Source organism: Mytilus trossulus, chromosome 10 (assembly GCF_036588685.1).
Source record: "Mytilus trossulus isolate FHL-02 chromosome 10, PNRI_Mtr1.1.1.hap1, whole genome shotgun sequence".
In the NCBI taxonomy this organism is placed as follows: domain Eukaryota; kingdom Metazoa; phylum Mollusca; class Bivalvia; order Mytilida; family Mytilidae; genus Mytilus; species Mytilus trossulus.
In genome coordinates this window covers 45,527,260-45,547,601 of record NC_086382.1, presented here as the reverse complement: position 1 = coordinate 45,547,601, position 20,342 = coordinate 45,527,260, and the positions used below count along the sequence as shown (strand labels likewise).

General features: G+C 32.0%; 1 protein-coding gene across 5 annotated transcripts in view; it reads left to right on the top strand.

The window, feature by feature from the left end:
• The window catches only part of LOC134687451 (putative N-acetylated-alpha-linked acidic dipeptidase), a 69,557-nt gene extending 57,674 nt beyond the window's left edge, over nucleotides 1-11,883 (top strand). For all 5 annotated transcript variants that reach the window (XM_063547758.1, XM_063547760.1, XM_063547763.1 and 2 more), the window contains 8 exons: nucleotides 4,384-4,515; nucleotides 4,822-4,907; nucleotides 5,288-5,381; nucleotides 6,033-6,163; nucleotides 6,659-6,783; nucleotides 8,953-9,034; nucleotides 9,455-9,547; nucleotides 10,083-11,883. In XM_063547758.1, coding sequence (XP_063403828.1) covers nucleotides 4,384-4,515; nucleotides 4,822-4,907; nucleotides 5,288-5,381; nucleotides 6,033-6,163; nucleotides 6,659-6,783; nucleotides 8,953-9,034; nucleotides 9,455-9,547; nucleotides 10,083-10,272 — 933 coding nt within the window. In that variant the 3' untranslated portion in view covers nucleotides 10,273-11,883. The remainder of the gene's footprint in view (nucleotides 1-4,383; nucleotides 4,516-4,821; nucleotides 4,908-5,287; nucleotides 5,382-6,032; nucleotides 6,164-6,658; nucleotides 6,784-8,952; nucleotides 9,035-9,454; nucleotides 9,548-10,082) is intronic.
• Nucleotides 11,884-20,342: the final 8,459 nt, after the last annotated feature.

Genomic DNA, 20,342 nt, shown 5'->3' with positions numbered 1-20,342 from the left:
GTATTTTGTACTTTATTTGTCCTGTTTTACATTTGTTTTCCTTTTAACGTCAATGATGAGTTTTTGTAGACGAAATTCGCGTCTGGCACGAACATAAAATTTAGTCCTGGTATCTATGATGAGTTTATTTCATTAAATACCTGAAACATGTTTTCGTTTTCTTATATAACATATTCATTAAGTATGTCCTACTTCCTACTTTTCTTTACTTGTCCTACTTGTCCTACTTTTCTCAATATATGCAGTTACATAACACGAGTATTGTTCATTTTGCATAGTAAAAAAAATATAGTTATAAATTACTAGAGTGTAAAATATGATATATGACTATATAGATTTGAACGATTTTACTAAAACTCATTTTTCAATTTATTCAGACTTTCAATGTTGCGTTTTTTAAATTGATGTTACAGTATTACGGGAAATATTTTAGTTTCTCCTAAAGGAGTCAAACTCGAAAGTGATAAAAACAACTAATTTAAGGCTTGTTTATTGTGAATATGAATGAATATTTCAGCCATAACTTCTTAATAATTGTCAACTTATTGTCAGTAATGTGTTAACTACGATTAGTAATCAACTTATTTGAATACATGTAAATGTTAAATAGAAAAATCACAAAAATACTGAACTCCGAGGAAAATTCAAAACAGAAAGACCCTAAAAAAAATCAAACGACAAATAAAAAGCTCAAACACAACAAACGAATGGATAACAACTGTCATATGTCATTGCAAGGGTACTATTACTGGTCATAATTAGAAGTAAATTGAATAGGTAGCAGATGATCATCATCGTTCTATATGATTGATGATCAGTATTTCATGTCCTCTTAATAATTGTATGTATCAAGTTAAACCACTGGAACTTCAGAGGTTGTATATGTATAACTTTTGTCAAGAGTACTTATATAATTGAAGGAGACAAAATATGATACTACTTTGAAGACCCTTCAATTTGTAAACCAAAGAGTATAATCAATATTTCTAATAATATTATTTACATGCTTTTACAAAATATACTAAATAGGGTGATGATACTACTATTGACAATGATAGAACTAGATAACGGAGTCCAAATATAGCGGACTAAAGCAAATGTAGTTCCGATATTAGTTCTTATTAATCAATATATTAAGGCGACAATGGATTACCTATGTTATAACCTTTTAAAACGATCACGAGGAAACAAATAAAGGTTATAAGCAAAACTAAATTCACACGCAGTCAAAATGTCGTAAACGGAATATTTACAATTGGTAGAGGTACAGATCAGACATCAATAAATCATTCGAATAGAAGTATTTTCAAAATTATTTTCTAACGTATATGGTTTTGGGTAACAAACTTCTTGCTATAAACGCAAATCTGCAAAAATTACTAAAATAAACACATTTTGGTATCTTGTCAAAGAAATGAGACAAGAACATACCATATTTTGTTGCTTTACAGGACCATTCCCGATTAAAATTTGTCAAAAGTCTGATCAAGATCCTGTAAATCGTGGATGGAAATTCAAACTCTAATTAAACTTTGTAAAACAAATAATTTAACCACGACAACAATCAGATATTGTTCAGGAAGCGTCGATATTCAACCGTTTCAAAGCGAATTTATCCCGATAATCCCGTTCTCAATCCGCTTCTAATCCAAATTGTATCTTTCGCCAGGTAAAATTCGACCGAGTCTGATTCGACTGTGTCCCGATTCTACCGAATGAAATCCGACAGAGATAAAACCGTGACCAGACAGTGAACCGACGGAAATAATCCGTTCGAAAACTGTCGGCAAAATCTGGATGAGCAGGTTCTGTCGGAACGTAATCCTATCACGGTCTGCTCAATCGCATTGCAAACGGCTTTGTCTGGTGTCAGTCGTATTGTATTCTTTAATTGTCGGGACTCTAACGTGTGTATCATTGACTAATTTCGTATTAAGAACGGGACTGTTTCGGAGCGGTGTCGGCAAAAACGGTTCGCAATCGACAAGATCTGGATGCCATCTGGATTCAATCGGCAGAAAAAACAGCAATGAAAAATTATCCAGTTTATTCCCGTTCCACCGTCCAGAATACATAGTACATTGTTAGGATTTTGATCCGATACAGTAGAATATGTCACGACAAAGGCACGATTGTAATCTAACTAGACTAAATCGGCTGAGTGTCCACGAATGTTACGGGACGCACCTAACTGTCGGGGTGCTTCACCGAACTATTCGGACCCTTCCCGACCCGTTGGAATCTGTTACGAACTTAAACAACTGCGTTTAAACAGTGATAGGACATTCCAGATAATTGAGGATAGTAGTCCGACTTTTTTACTTTTCGTGTCGTATCACTGTCTGATCTCAAACGGGAGCAATAATCGTCAATGTGTAAACCCCGCATTATGCAAAATTTTTAATGTGGTACAATATCTTTAAGTCTGTTAGACCTTTACTGCTATTAAACTTTGCCAAAAACTAAGTATAAATTAAGGGAACACTAGTTTACTGATGTACTTATCTTATAAATCAGTTTAGAAGGCAAATCAAGATATCAAACAAAAACTGATGGAATCACGTTCATTGTAATAAAAAGTGAAACTGAGTTAAAAATAGCAATTTTAGGTTGTATATGTGAATTTTAGCATATTGATAACTTCAAAATGGAATCACAACTTACCTTTCTTAACTATTTGTTATCAATAAGTCATGTATAACTTTAAATGGTTAAAGATTTTTCTCATCCTTCAGTTAATTTCAGAAGACGAATGATACTAGTATCTCTTTGCACACCTCCTTCCTATTTACATTCAGTATATTATTACTTTAAACGAAGTATTGTAATTCACAAGGTCATAAAAGAAGTAAAATCAAACGCTCTTCCATGATATTGATTTTTTTCATATTCTTATGTTACATAAACTAAATAGATTTAAAATATTATATGATATAAAAACGCATCATCGTTAAACGGAATTTGACCTTTAAGGACTTGACTTTCCTTTTTACAATATTCTGTGATAGTCATTAAATGTACTTTCTATCAGATGAACAGAAAACATTATAAAAAATAAGCTATATTATATGATCAATGTTAATAGGAAAATGTGACCTTCATTTCCTTACCCCAGCTGAGGTTAAATATGTAAAACCTCTATTTTAGTATGAAATTATTTTTACGAAATAACGAAATAACGAAGTTGCAGAGGGTATAATGTTTTTGACCCGTCCGTCCGTCATTCCTGTTCTTGTCATCGCAACTTCTCTAATACAACACGACAGAATTTCATGAAACCTTTTTGTAGATGTGCATATCGACAGGAAATTATGATTCAGGTTTTTTTTCTAGGAATTACACCCCTTTAACTTATTTGACTCAATACACTACTGCAATAGTTTGTCATCGCAACTCCTTTGATATCACTCGACAGAATTTTATTAAAATTTGTAGATAAGGCCATACTATGTAGATATGCATATCAACAGGAAATTTTGATTAATTTTGTTTTGTTTAATGAGTTACGCCCCTTTGAACTTATTTGTAACTGTTTGTAATCGCACCTCCTCTAGCTCTGAAACAACCCAATATAATTTCATGAAACTTTGATAAAAATAGATAATAAAGACATACTATGTAGATGGCATATCGACAGGTTGTTATGATTTTTCTAGGAGTTACGCCCCTTAGAACTTTTTTGCCTCAATATACTCCAGCAAAAGTTTGTCAACAAATCTCTGAAACCTCACAACAGAATTTCAGCAAAACTTTTAGATAACAAGGACATACTATGTAGAAATGCATATCGACAAAAAATTATGTTAGTATTTTGTTAACTGGAATTAATACTTGAAAAAGCTGATAAATGGTTTCTAATTTTGTGTAAGAAAAGTAATGTATGTAGTATGATACACATGTTCCTTTTCAAGTTACGTCTTATCATTCCTGAATGTTATTTTTTCGCAGGTCTAGTTAACGCTTGACTGCTTCCGTCCGTTTGTCTATTGATATCTCCTTCGTTTAATCCGAAACACATTGGATAAGAAATTTCCCGTTTGCAGATCGATTGAAATTTTACAACACTCATTGTAGAAGAAAAAATTTTCAAAGTGTTTTTGGCTTTTTATATTTGGTCTACAATGGATATTGTTCGATTGATGCGAATAAGTAATTTGTACATCCACCGTTTTGCCACTTCCTTTGTGCTGATATTTCAAATTTTTACAACACACATTGTACAAGGAAATTGTTTGTCAAATTTCTTGGCTGAATGCATGTAAATGGGCAAATTATGCTCCAGAATACATGTTACCTCAATCAATTGCACATAGCCCACAGTCAAGACTCAGAATTGGTTTTGTTTTGAAAGAAACTAAAGTTGTCTACATTTTCTAATTCTAGGAGTACATGAAAGTTTTATATGAGAGATCAATTGCTTACTTAAATGTAGACTATGCTGCTGACTATAACTACGTCCTAACGGCAGGCACCAGTCCATTGCTGCAAGATACGTTATACGAAACCACGAAATTGGTAAGTTATGTTTTTTTTTATTGCATTGTAAATATGCAACATGAAACTGACACATATGCTTTTTATAATGTTGTTGCAATTACTCTACAATTTTTTTTTTTTATAAAGAAATGTAAACAATATGAGAAGAAAATGATAGTAATGAAAATGTAAACAGCAAGCCTTATTAACGTATTATCATATAAAAAGTAGATTGCTGACATTCATTTGAATGTTTTGAAATACTTTAAAGAGTCTTTAATTAAAAATGACTTAACTCTTTTTATAAATTATTTACTATATCAAAATGTTGACTTTTTTTTAAAGATTGCTAATCCAGACAAAGCAAGTTCATATAAGACTTTATATGATATATGGAATAAGAGAGCACCAGGAGAAAATGGTGAACCCAGGTATGTATATTGTTTATAATATGTTGGTTCCCATTCAATATAAGTATATGAATTAATATGTAATAATCGGTGTGTAATTATAGATTGAACGTACTATTGACTGATATTAACTAAGAAATGTACAGTTTCTTCTTTTGCTTAGCTGACCATGACTGACGAAAATTAAAAAAGTCAATTATTTGCATAAAATTAAGTTTCAGAAGGTTCTTTGCAATGAAGTTTTTTTTCGTATGCAGATGCCTGAAATAGCTTATTGGAAATCATACCACAGCTCCATTTTTATTTTTGATATTTAAATAAATCTAAAGTTTTTTCTGTCCTGCATACCTGAGTTACACCTACCTTTTATACCTCACATAACACATATCTGTATTTTGCAGTGTCTACTACTCACTTGGTTCTGGCAGTGATATGGCAACATTTTACCAGAGAGCAGGAGTTCCTAGTGTTGATATGTGGTTTACCTACAACTCTGTAAGTACAACTTAATTATATTCAACATGATACAAGTTTGTAAATTGTAAAGAGAAAGTTTTAAGACCTTGTTGATGTATTCTTATCAATGTGTTTCTGTACCTTATACTCTGGTGTTTGAATAACTAACATCAAAGATTTTATAGCATTAAGAAAAGATATTGTCTTTCTAGACTGTAAACCTTGATATCAAGCATACCTACCTTATATTATTCCAGAAAAATGTATGGTGTGTACCGAAATCGTGATATAAAAAAGTTATCATACACTAATGTCAATTTAAATGTAGGAAGTCGATAAACCCTTACAAAAGCAAAACGCTCAACTAACAGTGCGAATGTAATACAACTGTTAAAACAGCTCCATTAAACAATACTCTCACTTGAAACGGGTCTATACCGCTTCTGATAAACAAGCATACTGAGGTGTACTATCCACCTAGTAGCCGATTCAGTACTAATATGATTAGAATAATAAACTTTCATTTTAAATACGAGTTTCTGCGGATTGCTTTACATGAAGCATATTTGTAAGTATGTAATATTCAATATTATAGCACATATATGTGTCTTCCAGAATTGGATTTTATTGGAGCTGGTGTTTTTCAAAATGACTATTTCAGCACAAAACATTTTATTTTTATTTTTAAAGGACAAGTGGCCACTTCTGTCATATCCCGTATATCACTCAGCATATGAAACAATTTACCTTTATGAAAACTATATTGATCCAGACTATTCTTACAACTTAGCAATGGCCCAACTGTGGTCTGGAATGGCATGGTAAGTACCGCGTTTCCAACACTGCAGACATGAATTTATCATGTGTTACGTTTGTTGGCCAACAATGATTAATCAAATAGCTCTACTAAAAGTTATAAATTTATCTTGCATTACGTTTAATAGCTTTCTTACAAATTATTCACTAGGTGATGGAAAATTGTTAAAATAAAACGTTTAATTTCCATAAATATGTGCTGAATTTTTGGAGCAGTTTATCCTTTGATATAATTATACTGGTAGAAATGTTACATTCATTTCATAGAACATTTATATGTAAAATGTTTAACAATTTCAGTTATTAATTTTTATCCAAAATGTTGTAATCATGTAAATATATTTTATAAATACATGGGAACATGTTATTTTAAACTTGTGACTTAACACTCAGTATACTAGTAACTACTAATTCTTGAAATAAGAACTGACCAATAAATATATTTAAAAAAAGTCAGGCTTCCCCTGTACTATTGTCTTTATTATTGTATATTCTTACAGGAAATTAGCAAACGATGATCTTTTAAAGTTTGATGTGAGGAGGTATTCCACTGCTATAACTAAGTTTGTATCAAACTTAGAAAATAAGTTTTCTAAAAGTTGGCATGCACAGAATGTCAACATAGGTAAGCATACATTTCTTTTACATTACCTCGAATCACTAATCATAATATAGTAAAAACATCTAAAATATTTAAGTTTTCAAAAATTAAAGTTTAACACTATAACGATTTCAAGAATGAAAACAATTACTCTAAGGAATCGTTAATGTTTATAAAAACAAGCACACAAAGCAGTCATCAATAAAAAAAGGTTTAAGTAATAAGACCTAATAAGTAATAACAAGAATATGTCCCTAGTACACGGATGCCCCATCCCCATTACTATTTTCTATTTTCAGTAGACCGTCAAAATGGAATATAAACTCTAACTTGGATTTAAAATTAGAAAGATCATATCATAATGAACATGTATTCTAAGTTTCAAGTTGATTGGACTTCATAAAAAAGTCCTTAGACCAAAAACTTTGACCTGAAGCGGGATAGACTGACGAACGAACGAACGAACGAACAGACGAGCGGAGCACTGACCAGAAAACATAATGCTCATAATTGGGGCATTAAAAGACAAATCGAAAAAAAATTAAGTACTTCATACCTAATAATTCTGCCAAAAACAATAGGATTGCCTGTTGCAACTTGAAAATTGAAATCTGGTAGTAAATTAGAACATCACAGGATTTCCTTTATGTGAAACAATTTCAACTAGCCCTTCCAGAAAATCATCTTTAGTCCCGTTGTTTTAAGAGACTAATGTTCCTCAATCTTACGTGTAGTGTTTTCTGGTCTGTTGTTTGTGTTTTTATTTTTCTTATCTTGACCATGATGTCTGCCTCTCTACTTCAGATAAGTTTTGATTTCATAACTTCACGTCCTTCCAATCAAATTTCAATTTTGTTCTTTTGTGAAGGGAATTTGCAAAAGTGAATCTGCTATTGGTAAAAATAAAACGTTATCAAATCTTCTGTTATTTCTTAACGTTTTAATAGTTTGTTTATGTTTAGTGGGTAGAAACTCTTTTAATTTGTGACCCTGATTTGTCACTTTTTCATCGACCTACCAGATTTCAACATTGGTAAACAAATGTCATCTTCATAAACCACTTATTTTGTTTTTGAGGGTCAGTTTGTGGTTATTGATAAGTTTGCTTTCTCCATTTTATATTTTTGACTCTTTATAATATAATCTCATTGAACAAAAATAAGCTTTTTGAAGAAAACAAAACGGTCTTACGATAACTATCAGATATGTTTTATCTGTTGAATGCATTGACAATGCAATATCGCATAGAGTTTTATATGATTAATAACTCAGGCTCTAACTCCAAATGAGATCTATTATGATGAGCTGCTGAATTATTTGATTCTGTATGAGTAAGGTGTTGATAGGAAATCTTTGATGGTTGGTATATTAAATAGACAACTGTATTTTGTGGAAAACGTATTTTGACTTGGACACAAAATGGCTTCTCTGTGTTTTTTGTGTCATATGGTTACTGTCTGGGTGGTACGTACCTTTACCGTTGGTTTTCCCGTTTAAATGGTTTTACATTAGTAATTTTTTAGGGCCGTTTATAGCTTGCTGTTCGGCGTGAGCTAATTCTCCGTGTTGAAGATCGTACTTTGACCTTTGATATTTTTTTTATAAACTGACTTGGATGGAGTTTTCTCATTTGCTCTCACACCTTATCTTCTTGTATTTATTTATTATTTTTTTCTATTCATGGTGTTGGTATAAAGAAGCTTGTTTGTCCCGAAAGTCGTCTGTGTCCAACCAAGACCTTACCATGGCTAACATTTATCATTATATCATGTCAGTTTTGGATTTTGCAGCCGAAAAGTGTGACATGTCTTTCTGTCGACTTAAACCTACAGAGCTTGAACGTTAGAAATCTTATTCAGTATGTGGGTTTAGTACAAAGCAAAATGGATTCATATATTAATATATTTTAATCCTGAACAAAAATATTACAAGATACTGGGAGGACAGCAAAATGTTTGCTGTTACATTATTTACTAAGTTTACAGCTTTTAACTTAGTATCCTTCATGTTAGTTAATGGAAGCGCTATTTGGTACGATATATCTATTTCATAATATAAGTATCTATAATTTCATCCATTCCACAAATGTAATTGTTAAATTATTTTGATGACACATGCATATGTTCGTTTTTTTGCTTTTTTGTTCTGTTTATTTTTATATATGGCTTAGAGGAAATTTTCTTTGTATTTCAGATGCTTTAAAATCAGCTGCACAGAATTTAACAGATAGTGCTAATAAATTCCAAACTTATGTTAAATCTGCAAGTATTAAAAGGTATGTTATTGAAAATATGATACTTGTATTTTCCTCTTATCAGACAATTTAATTTAAACGAAGAAGTAGCCGTATGAACAAGAGTTTTTTTTCCGATGTTCAAATCTACTAAATCCATTTAGAAGATACAAATCAAGGTGAAACACAAAAATACTGGATAAATGACATGATCTTTAAAGTAGTAAAAGAGTAAGCCTCCGAGCAGTTAATTAGTCATCCACAATACTAACTCAGTGTTGATTTAAAACTCGGCCCAAATAACAAAATCGGAAACAGGACACAATCAGTAAATTAAAGATCACACAATTATTCTTTTATCTAAAAGTGATCAGACCGCAAAAACATGTTGATATTGAGCTGAGACACAGGCACATGAAATTAGTAAACAATTTTATTGAGATTCTTGTTTTTAAATTTCAGTGCTATTGACTACAGAATTATAAATGACAAAATGATTCAATTTGAAAGAGCTTTCATAGATCCTGAAGGACTTCCTGAAAGACGTAGCTACAAGTAAGTTTTTTCTGTTATTTTCGGTATTTGAATTGAAACCCAATTTGTGAATTTTCCTTAGTTAGAAAAATAATATTGTATCAAATTGAAAATGTTTATGTTTCTAAAAAAATGCAAGCCATGTTGTTTTTAAAACAATTACATATGGACAACCATAAAGTCAATCAAATGTAACAACACAACCTTGTTAAACTTTAAGTTCATTGGCTATCTCTCTTGACGTTAGAAAAAGCAGTGAACATGAACTTGGTAATCTGTCGAAACATTGTTTTAAAGCTTTTTCTTGTACTGATTTGATTGTATATCATTAGTGCATGAAAATATCAGTTTTCCAAACTTCAGTGTTAGTATGAAGTCAAGTCATAAGAAATTCGAGATTTTATCAAATTTTGTGTTTTACCAAACTGATTTTAAATTATAAAACTCTCTATCAAGATGGGTTTTTCAAAATAATAAAACCATTCTACAGTGTAACGATAACAAAATGCTGAAAAATTATTACACAAATGAAAATATCTCTATGTTTTATTTACAGGCATGTGATATTTGCACCAAGTAAATATGATTCGTATTCAGACAATGACTTTCCAGGAATTGTGGATACAATGTTTGAAATAGAAAGCAATAAAGCAGATGATAAATGGGACCAATTAAAACAACAAGTTTCCATAGCAACATTTACCATTCAGTCAGCTGCTAATACTTTAGACGATGTTGGTCTTTGATGATACTTTTAAAAATTTAGAAAACCTGAATCTCAGGATAGTACTTAAAAATCCTATACGAATGGACGTAATCAAATTCATGATAATGGAAGGAGAAAGATAAAGAAATCCACATAGAGAAATTAAATATACAGTAATTGTACTTCACTAGAAAACATCATATGCGTCTCTAATAAAAGTAAATGAGATTGAAAATAACAAACAGAAGATAAGTTTTCAACCCTGTTATTATTCAGAAAAGATAATATATACAGTAATAAACAGATGAGGCAATGAATGCTGAAATGAATAAAACTCAGCCAGGAGATTCAGGCACTTTCAGTTTACTACATTTTACAACCTACTTATAAGTAATTGGTGATATTAAGTACAGTTAAATTTATTTTTATAATTTGTCATAAAGGTTCACAAGAAACAGTGCTATTTAAATGTAAATGCCATTAGTTATAAGTGCTTATGAATTTTTGTTTTTCATTTGTGTGATATCTTAATTTATTTTTGAGCCAGCAGTCTGTTTGACCTCTTATTGATTTTCCTTTTTCCAGTTAAAAAAAACATTGGAAATATAATTTTTTAAATATTTTCATAGTCACTGAAATATTTTCTTTTCACTTAACAACAGGGGTATAAAATATATATACAGGGAAAATAAACAAAAGTAGAATTTTTAATAAATAGCTGGATTTTAAATGTTACTATTATGTTTTGAATGTGTGGTAGGAATGGGTGTGTGATGCCATTGTGAATTATTGGAATTATGTACTGAATAATTATCAAAGCTTAATAAGATAAGGCTGCCTGTCAATTCCTTTACATTTTTCACATTAATGTTATGAATTATTTGTTGATTTATTGATCTATTCATTGTTTATAATTTATTTTGTCTTCAATTTGAAATTTAATAAGGCGTTGTTGTTTAAGAGAACTGTGTAGTTAACACATAAAAACTACAATTAACTTATAACTGAATGTGTGTATTATAAAGTTGCATTGTATAAAAAAATAACTTACTATTTCACATTACTGTGTCATTCATATAAAAGTTAATCTTAAGTCAATTGAGAGAAACATTTGGCTCTCCTGCTAATGATAAATAATAACCTACACAATTTCTTTTCTTTCTTGAGAAGGTCATTATTTGTCTCAACGGAATTCGTGTTTTTTTCTGTATTTGGAGAATCTGTGTCTGTGTGTGTGTATGTGTGTTTGTGCTTTTAAATTATTGCATTCAGATATTCCATTGTAGCTAAGATCTCGATTGCGTTTGTCATCCTTGTGTCAATGACATACATTTGTTGAATTATCTCATGTAGACACACTCAAACAAAGTATAGTGGGTCTAGTTTGAAATTTTCATTTGATGAGAATGTAAATTTTACTGTAAAAGTTTGTGATTGTCATTAAATTAATTTTTACATCTTCAAATGTAAACCTTTTAGTGTCACAATGATTTTCAGGTGTGCTATGTGTACATTTTTCACAAATTAATTCATGTTATGTATATGTTTAACTTTTGAGTTTCATTTGTATTAATTGAATTTATTTCATGTAATATTTTTCACTGGTTACACTGTTTTGAATTTTGGTTATCATAATAAAGATTCAAACATATCAAATTGTAAGTTTTTCATAATAATGTTTAAGGAAGAACAGAGTACAATGTATATAAATATAAGAAGATTTTGATAAGAGTGCCAATGGACAACTCTCCGTCCAAGTCACAATTTGTAAAAGTAAACCATAATACGTCAAGGTATGGTCTTTAACATGGAGCATTTCCTCACAACGAACAGCAAGCTATACATGGGCCCAAAAATGACAAGTGTAAAATCATTCAAACAGAAAAGAACAAACGGTTTTATCTATTAAAAAATAAGAAAAAAACATGTATGAACCACATCAACTACCGACAACTACAGAACATCAGAATTCTGGCTGTCTGTTAAGTGTGTTAGGACTAATGGTTGTCAGTTTGTGTTTAGTTAGACCCATAGTTCGTTCCAAAGGATGCCATTTTCATCAATCGCTGGGGTAGATCGTCGAATAACACAAATTAAGGTGTAAAACCTTTCTGTTGCATCTTAACCTTTCCATTGTTTATAAGTAACAGAACAATATTTATGTAGAGCAGCTGGCTCAATGAATTATATCTTTTTTAACCCTTGTGATTTGTTATTTGTCTTTAACAATGCTTTTTCATCTACAAGCGGTCCTTTCAAGGCTTTTGTATTATTCCCAAGTTTTGTTAAATTTTATGTTGGTTTTTTTTAAATTGTGTTTTTGTCTTTTATTAATTTGTTTTTATGGCAGTTTTTTCTTCGATTTATGATTTCGATTGTTCTTTTTAGTATCTCCTACCTCTTAATTAATCTTCTTCTAAGCCAGACGAGTTAAAAAAAAAATCCTTTTACAGCAAAAAAGATGTTACCTTGACATTTTCAGATGTTGCAAATGTCTTTAGGATACAGAAATAAACGACAACAGTGTCTTTATATTTGTACTGGTGTCATTCGAAATTCGAAATGTACGGTGACCTATAGTTGTTAATGTTTGTGTCATTTTGGTCTTTTGTGGACAGTTGTCTCATTGGCAATCATACCACATCTTCTTTTTTTATATTGTAGATTTTCTAACGTCAAAAGATAAAGAAACAAATATTGAAACGATATTTGTCAAATGTCTATTAAACAGTCACTGTGGTTTAATTGTTTATCTGTTATTTCTATGTTGTGTGCCTTTTCGATCTCCTTTGTACCCTGGTACCTTTGATAACTATTTACACCACTGGGTCGATGCCACTGCTGGTGGACGTTTCGTCCCCGAGGGTATCATCACCCCAGTAGTCAACACTTCGGTGTTGACATGAATATCAATAATGTGGTCATTTTTATAAATTTCCTGTATACAAAACTTTGAATTTTTCGAAAAACTAAGGACTTTCTTATCCCAGGCATAGATTTCCTTAGCCGTATTTGGCACAACTTTTTTGGAATTTTGGATCCTCAATGCTCTTCAACTTTGAACTTGTTTGGCTTTATAAATATTTTGATATGAGCGTCACTGATGAGTCTTATGTAGAAGAAACACGCGTCTGGCGTACTAAATTATAATCCTGGTACCTTTGATAACTATTTACACCACTGGGTCGATGCCACTGCTGGTGGACGTTTCGTCCCCGAGGGTATCACCAGCCCAGTAGTCAACACTTCGGTGTTGACATGAATATCAATAATGTGGTCATTTTTATAAATTTCCTGTATACAAAACTTTGAATTTTTCGAAAAACTAAGGACTTTCTTATCCCAGGCATAGATTTCCTTAGCCGTATTTGGCACAACTTTTTTGGAATTTTGGATCCTCAATGCTCTTCAACTTTGAACTTGTTTGGCTTTATAAATATTTTGATATGAGCGTCACTGATGAGTCTTATGTAGACGAAACGCTCGTCTGGCGTACTAAATTATAATCCTGGTACCTTTGATAACTATTTAGTGGCAAATAGCAACATACTGCTGCAGTTAAATATGTAGCGAATATATCTGTTAAGTTGATATGCTATTTCAAAGCAAATGTGTCATATAAAAAAGGGATCGATTCAAATGGGTTTGAAACAAAAACTGCCAGTCGTCGGATACTACCATTTTTGTGGTCATGATTTAATTAGTTTGATTTTGCCTAACGTGCGCAAGCACATTGCCGACGGTCCTGGCAATATCAAGTCTCATAGTCTATAATTTGCCAAAATAAAAATCAAATACTTCCTTTATCCTTAGAAATTACTTTAAAAGAATGGAGCCCATCGATTTTGAAGAAAAAATGTACGCATGCACGGTACGCACTGAAACCCGGACCGGACCGGACTCCGGACCCGGACTTGGGTATGAAACCCGGACCCGGACCCGGACTGAACGCCGGACCCGGACTGAATGCCGGACCCGGACTGGGTAAAAATTGTGAATTTTCTTATAAATACCTTTTCTTTTTTTATTAAGTGGAAGGAAGATAATTTTTGGAGAACTGTAACACATTATATTAATTATGAGATCATCAAATTTTGCCATAGAAATATTTTTTTTATAAATTATAGGGAGAAAGTGGATTTTCTTAAAATTATTTTTTCCTTTTTTTTTGTTCATCTATCAGAGACATATAATACAATTATTAGGTTTCTGAAACTATCCAGAAGGAAGTTTATTTTGGCAGAAATATACAAGATGCATTACATCTATAATAATTATGAAAATGAATCAGACCTGTATAACCAGACCTGATACATACCGTGACAGTAGTTTATATGGGCATAAGTGACGCGATGCATGAACCTGCATTACGTAATTGTGTAATAAGTGTATAAAAGTCCGATAGGAAATGGCAAGAATACCTAGTCATGTCACCTCACAATAACTCTGGCAATAATACCATTAGTCATGCTGGTAAATTAGGGAAGGACCGAATTATAAACAAATGTAAATTGTGTTATGACCAAAATGATATTTTGAAAACTGTTTTTACACGGAACAACGCTAGTTTGACTTTAAACTATGAAATGATTTAAGCAATAATCTTATTTATATTCTCAGACATTTATTTGTTTCATAAACGTAGGAAAAAAATATTTTAAAAACGACTATAGTTGGCAGGAGTCCTTTTGTGCCAGTTAATGTTTTTCAAGGGTATCCTTACCGCAAGATGTACAACTATAAATGGAGTAGAGGCATTTTTCAATAAAAACGTTGAACTGTTTATGGATCCCATCCTTCAATATTTGTAGGTTCCGTTTACAAAATAGGCAAGCGTCAAACTACTACATATATTAAATTGTGAAACTCAGCAGCAGTATGAAGATAATATGTTTCAGAGTAAATGGGGAATGTGTCCCATGTACCCGCTTGCAGATCATATATCATTTTATTTTTTTATTTTTTACGTAGTATAACAACTCCAGAAAGGTTTCATTGACATTACCAACATTCGAACTTGATCTCTTTGTTGTGTATAAGTTTCATTATAACATTTGGTAAAGTCAAACCTTCGTGTGTGTTAGAGAACGGAAACGAAAATTTCAGCATTTTTTTCCATTTGTAAAGGAATTTTACTTTAGAGTAGTTTAAATGACACTTAAAAAAATTAAACTTGATCTGTGTTTTGTGGTAATATTATTAAGAATTGTGTATACACAGTGTGGGAACAGAACTGTACGGTTTTCTAATATTTTTGTCATTCTGGAGACTGTCAAGCATGGATCCGACATTTTGAAAATTACAAGTTGCTTGATGGAAACTTTGATGATCTCTAATATTACTTTATGACGTTTCTGCTTCAAATTTTGATAGCTTAATAATTTTCTATGTAACTATGAACCAATTAAATAATAAAAAAACGTGTTTCTTAGAATGGTGGAGATCCGAGTAGAACGATTAAAGCTGTCTCACATCAGCGATCAAAACTGTCAAATAAACATCGAAAAACCAATCGTTTCTACCAGAATTTTCACGTGTACCTTTTCTGATATATAGTTTCACCTGTCTGAAAGTTTCAAAGCCATTGTTCAAGGAGAATTCCAAATATATTCCTTTTCTCTCTATGTCAGATATTTTAATTGACAGTACAATCGCTTGCAAATATACTGTACAATCACTTGGAGCATTCATACACGATCGACCGAGTTTTATCAAAAACATCGCATATGCATTTCATTTGTTGTTCCTTGTCTGTCCTAAAATATTCATCTATGGTATTTGAAATGAAAATGAACTCAAAATCACTAATTTTGCCAATTACGATTATATCAAGGAACCTGTTTCAGGTGTTTATATCAGAGACAAAACTCGTACAATAAGTATACAAGACAAAATAAAGGTACAGTGCAAATGTAAAGAAATTACTAAAATGTAAATAATCCTCGTACAAAATAAAAAAATATTTATATATACCGAAAGGTGGCTGTATGCTCTTGAAGGATAAGCATAGTGAAATTTACTTAATTTATTATTTTCCATCAATTCAAAAAAAATATATATTTACGTATTTGAACAATACAACAAAATATGTGTTATCACATGCAGCTTGATCGGGATATTTTAACTTGATTAAGGAATTTGAATGTTGAATGTTGGGAGCTATTCACAAAACAACAAAAAAACGTCTAGGCCAATAAACACTAACCAAAAAGAAAGATGTGGTATAATTTCAAATGGTATATCTGTGTATTATAAGCTATAACTTCTAATGGAATTTCCGACGTATTACATGTGTAATAAAATGTCCAGTCAACAAACTTAACGACAATAAACAGTGTACATACAGTTAGTCGTCGTAATGCAATACACGCAGGTATAGTAAACTTCAAACTAGTCCGGGGTTATGTCAGGTCACAGTCCGGACTCACCTGTTCAACATTGTGTATTACATGGGTGATCGCTGCTTAAATGACGTTTATAGATTTTTCCGATGACTATCGAATAATTTAAGAAATAGAAAAATGAATAAAGGAAAAGCCAAAAGCAAAACGGGAAAAAAAAATCTTTCAATTTAGCAAATAATTTGGTATATTTATATACAATCCGTATACTCTCAGTCCGGGGTTATTTAAGGTCACGGTCCGGACTCGCCTAGTATTTTTTTGTTGATTCTCGGGTGAACGTCTTTTATTAATGTTTCAGACGATAATCCAGTAAGCAAAAAAATGAATGAATAAAAATGATAAAGTTCGTTTCATCAAATAATTTGTGAAGTTTTATATCTCTATCGATGTCTATAGTTTGCGAATACACCTAGTCCGGGGTTACTTCAGGTGACCATCCGGACTCTGCTAGTACATGTAATTGTTTCGTTAAATGTCGGATAAATATCTTATAATTGTTTTCTGTATTACATGTTTGATCAAAGGTCCCGTCAATATACTTTACGACAATAAACAGTGTACATACAGTTAGTCGTCGTAATGCAATACACGCAGGTATAGTAAACTTCAAACTAGTCCGGGGTTATGTCAGGTCACAGTCCGGACTCACCTGTTCAACATTGTGTATTACATGGGTGATCGCTGCTTAAATGACGTTTATAGATTTTTCCGATGACTATCGAATAATTTAAGAAATAGAAAAATGAATAAAGGAAAAGCCAAAAGCAAAACGGGAAAAAAAAATCTTTCAATTTAGCAAATAATTTGGTATATTTATATACAATCCGTATACTCTCAGTCCGGGGTTATTTAAGGTCACGGTCCGGACTCGCCTAGTATTTTTTTGTTGATTCTCGGGTGAACGTCTTTTATTAATGTTTCAGACGATAATCCAGTAAGCAAAAAAATGAATGAATAAAAATGATAAAGTTCGTTTCATCAAATAATTTGTGAAGTTTTATATCTCTATCGATGTCTATAGTTTGCGAATACACCTAGTCCGGGGTTACTTCAGGTGACCATCCGGACTCTGCTAGTACATGTAATTGTTTCGTTAAATGTCGGATAAATATCTTATAATTGTTTTCTGTATTTCATGTTTGATCAAAGGTCCCGTCAATATACTTTACGACAATAAACAGTGTACATACAGTTAGTCGTCGTAATGCAATACACGCAGGTATAGTAAACTTCAAACTAGTCCGGGGTTATGTCAGGTCACAGTCCGGACTCACCTGTTCAACATTGTGTATTACATGGGTGATCGCTGCTTAAATGACGTTTATAGATTTTTCCGATGACTATCGAATAATTTAAGAAATAGAAAAATGAATAAAGGAAAAGCCAAAAGCAAAACGGGAAAAAAAAATCTTTCAATTTAGCAAATAATTTGGTATATTTATATACAATCCGTATACTCTCAGTCCGGGGTTATTTAAGGTCACGGTCCGGACTCGCCTAGTATTTTTTTGTTGATTCTCGGGTGAACGTCTTTTATTAATGTTTCAGACGATAATCCAGTAAGCAAAAAAATGAATGAATAAAAATGATAAAGTTCGTTTCATCAAATAATTTGTGAAGTTTTATATCTCTATCGATGTCTATAGTTTGCGAATACACCTAGTCCGGGGTTACTTCAGGTGACCATCCGGACTCTGCTAGTACATGTAATTGTTTCGTTAAATGTCGGATAAATATCTTATAATTGTTTTCTGTATTTCATGTTTGATCAAAGGTCCCGTCAATATACTTTACGACAATAAACAGTGTACATACAGTTAGTCGTCGTAATGCAATACACGCAGGTATAGTAAACTTCAAACTAGTCCGGGGTTATGTCAGGTCACAGTCCGGACTCACCTGTTCAACATTGTGTATTACATGGGTGATCGCTGCTTAAATGACGTTTATAGATTTTTCCGATGACTATCGAATAATTTAAGAAATAGAAAAATGAATAAAGGAAAAGCCAAAAGCAAAACGGGAAAAAAAAATCTTTCAATTTAGCAAATAATTTGGTATATTTATATACAATCCGTATACTCTCAGTCCGGGGTTATTTAAGGTCACGGTCCGGACTCGCCTAGTATTTTTTTGTTGATTCTCGGGTGAACGTCTTTTATTAATGTTTCAGACGATAATCCAGTAAGCAAAAAAATGAATGAATAAAAATGATAAAGTTCGTTTCATCAAATAATTTGTGAAGTTTTATATCTCTATCGATGTCTATAGTTTGCGAATACACCTAGTCCGGGGTTACTTCAGGTGACCATCCGGACTCTGCTAGTACATGTAATTGTTTCGTTAAATGTCGGATAAATATCTTATAATTGTTTTCTGTATTACATGTTTGATCAAAGGTCCCGTCAATATACTTTACGACAATAAACAGTGTACATACAGTTAGTCGTCGTAATGCAATACACGCAGGTATAGTAAACTTCAAACTAGTCCGGGGTTATGTCAGGTCACAGTCCGGACTCACCTGTTCAACATTGTGTATTACATGGGTGATCGCTGCTTAAATGACGTTTATAGATTTTTCCGATGACTATCGAATAATTTAAGAAATAGAAAAATGAATAAAGGAAAAGCCAAAAGCAAAACGGGAAAAAAAAATCTTTCAATTTAGCAAATAATTTGGTATATTTATATACAATCCGTATACTCTCAGTCCGGGGTTATTTAAGGTCACGGTCCGGACTCGCCTAGTATTTTTTTGTTGATTCTCGGGTGAACGTCTTTTATTAATGTTTCAGACGATAATCCAGTAAGCAAAAAAATGAATGAATAAAAATGATAAAGTTCGTTTCATCAAATAATTTGTGAAGTTTTATATCTCTATCGATGTCTATAGTTTGCGAATACACCTAGTCCGGGGTTACTTCAGGTGACCATCCGGACTCTGCTAGTACATGTAATTGTTTCGTTAAATGTCGGATAAATATCTTATAATTGTTTTCTGTATTACATGTTTGATCAAAGGTCCCGTCAATATACTTTACGACAATAAACAGTGTACATACAGTTAGTCGTCGTAATGCAATACACGCAGGTATAGTAAACTTCAAACTAGTCCGGGGTTATGTCAGGTCACAGTCCGGACTCACCTGTTCAACATTGTGTATTACATGGGTGATCGCTGCTTAAATGACGTTTATAGATTTTTCCGATGACTATCGAATAATTTAAGAAATAGAAAAATGAATAAAGGAAAAGCCAAAAGCAAAACGGGAAAAAAAAATCTTTCAATTTAGCAAATAATTTGGTATATTTATATACAATCCGTATACTCTCAGTCCGGGGTTATTTAAGGTCACGGTCCGGACTCGCCTAGTATTTTTTTGTTGATTCTCGGGTGAACGTCTTTTATTAATGTTTCAGACGATAATCCAGTAAGCAAAAAAATGAATGAATAAAAATGATAAAGTTCGTTTCATCAAATAATTTGTGAAGTTTTATATCTCTATCGATGTCTATAGTTTGCGAATACACCTAGTCCGGGGTTACTTCAGGTGACCATCCGGACTCTGCTAGTACATGTAATTGTTTCGTTAAATGTCGGATAAATATCTTATAATTGTTTTCTGTATTACATGTTTGATCAAAGGTCCCGTCAATATACTTTACGACAATAAACAGTGTACATACAGTTAGTCGTCGTAAT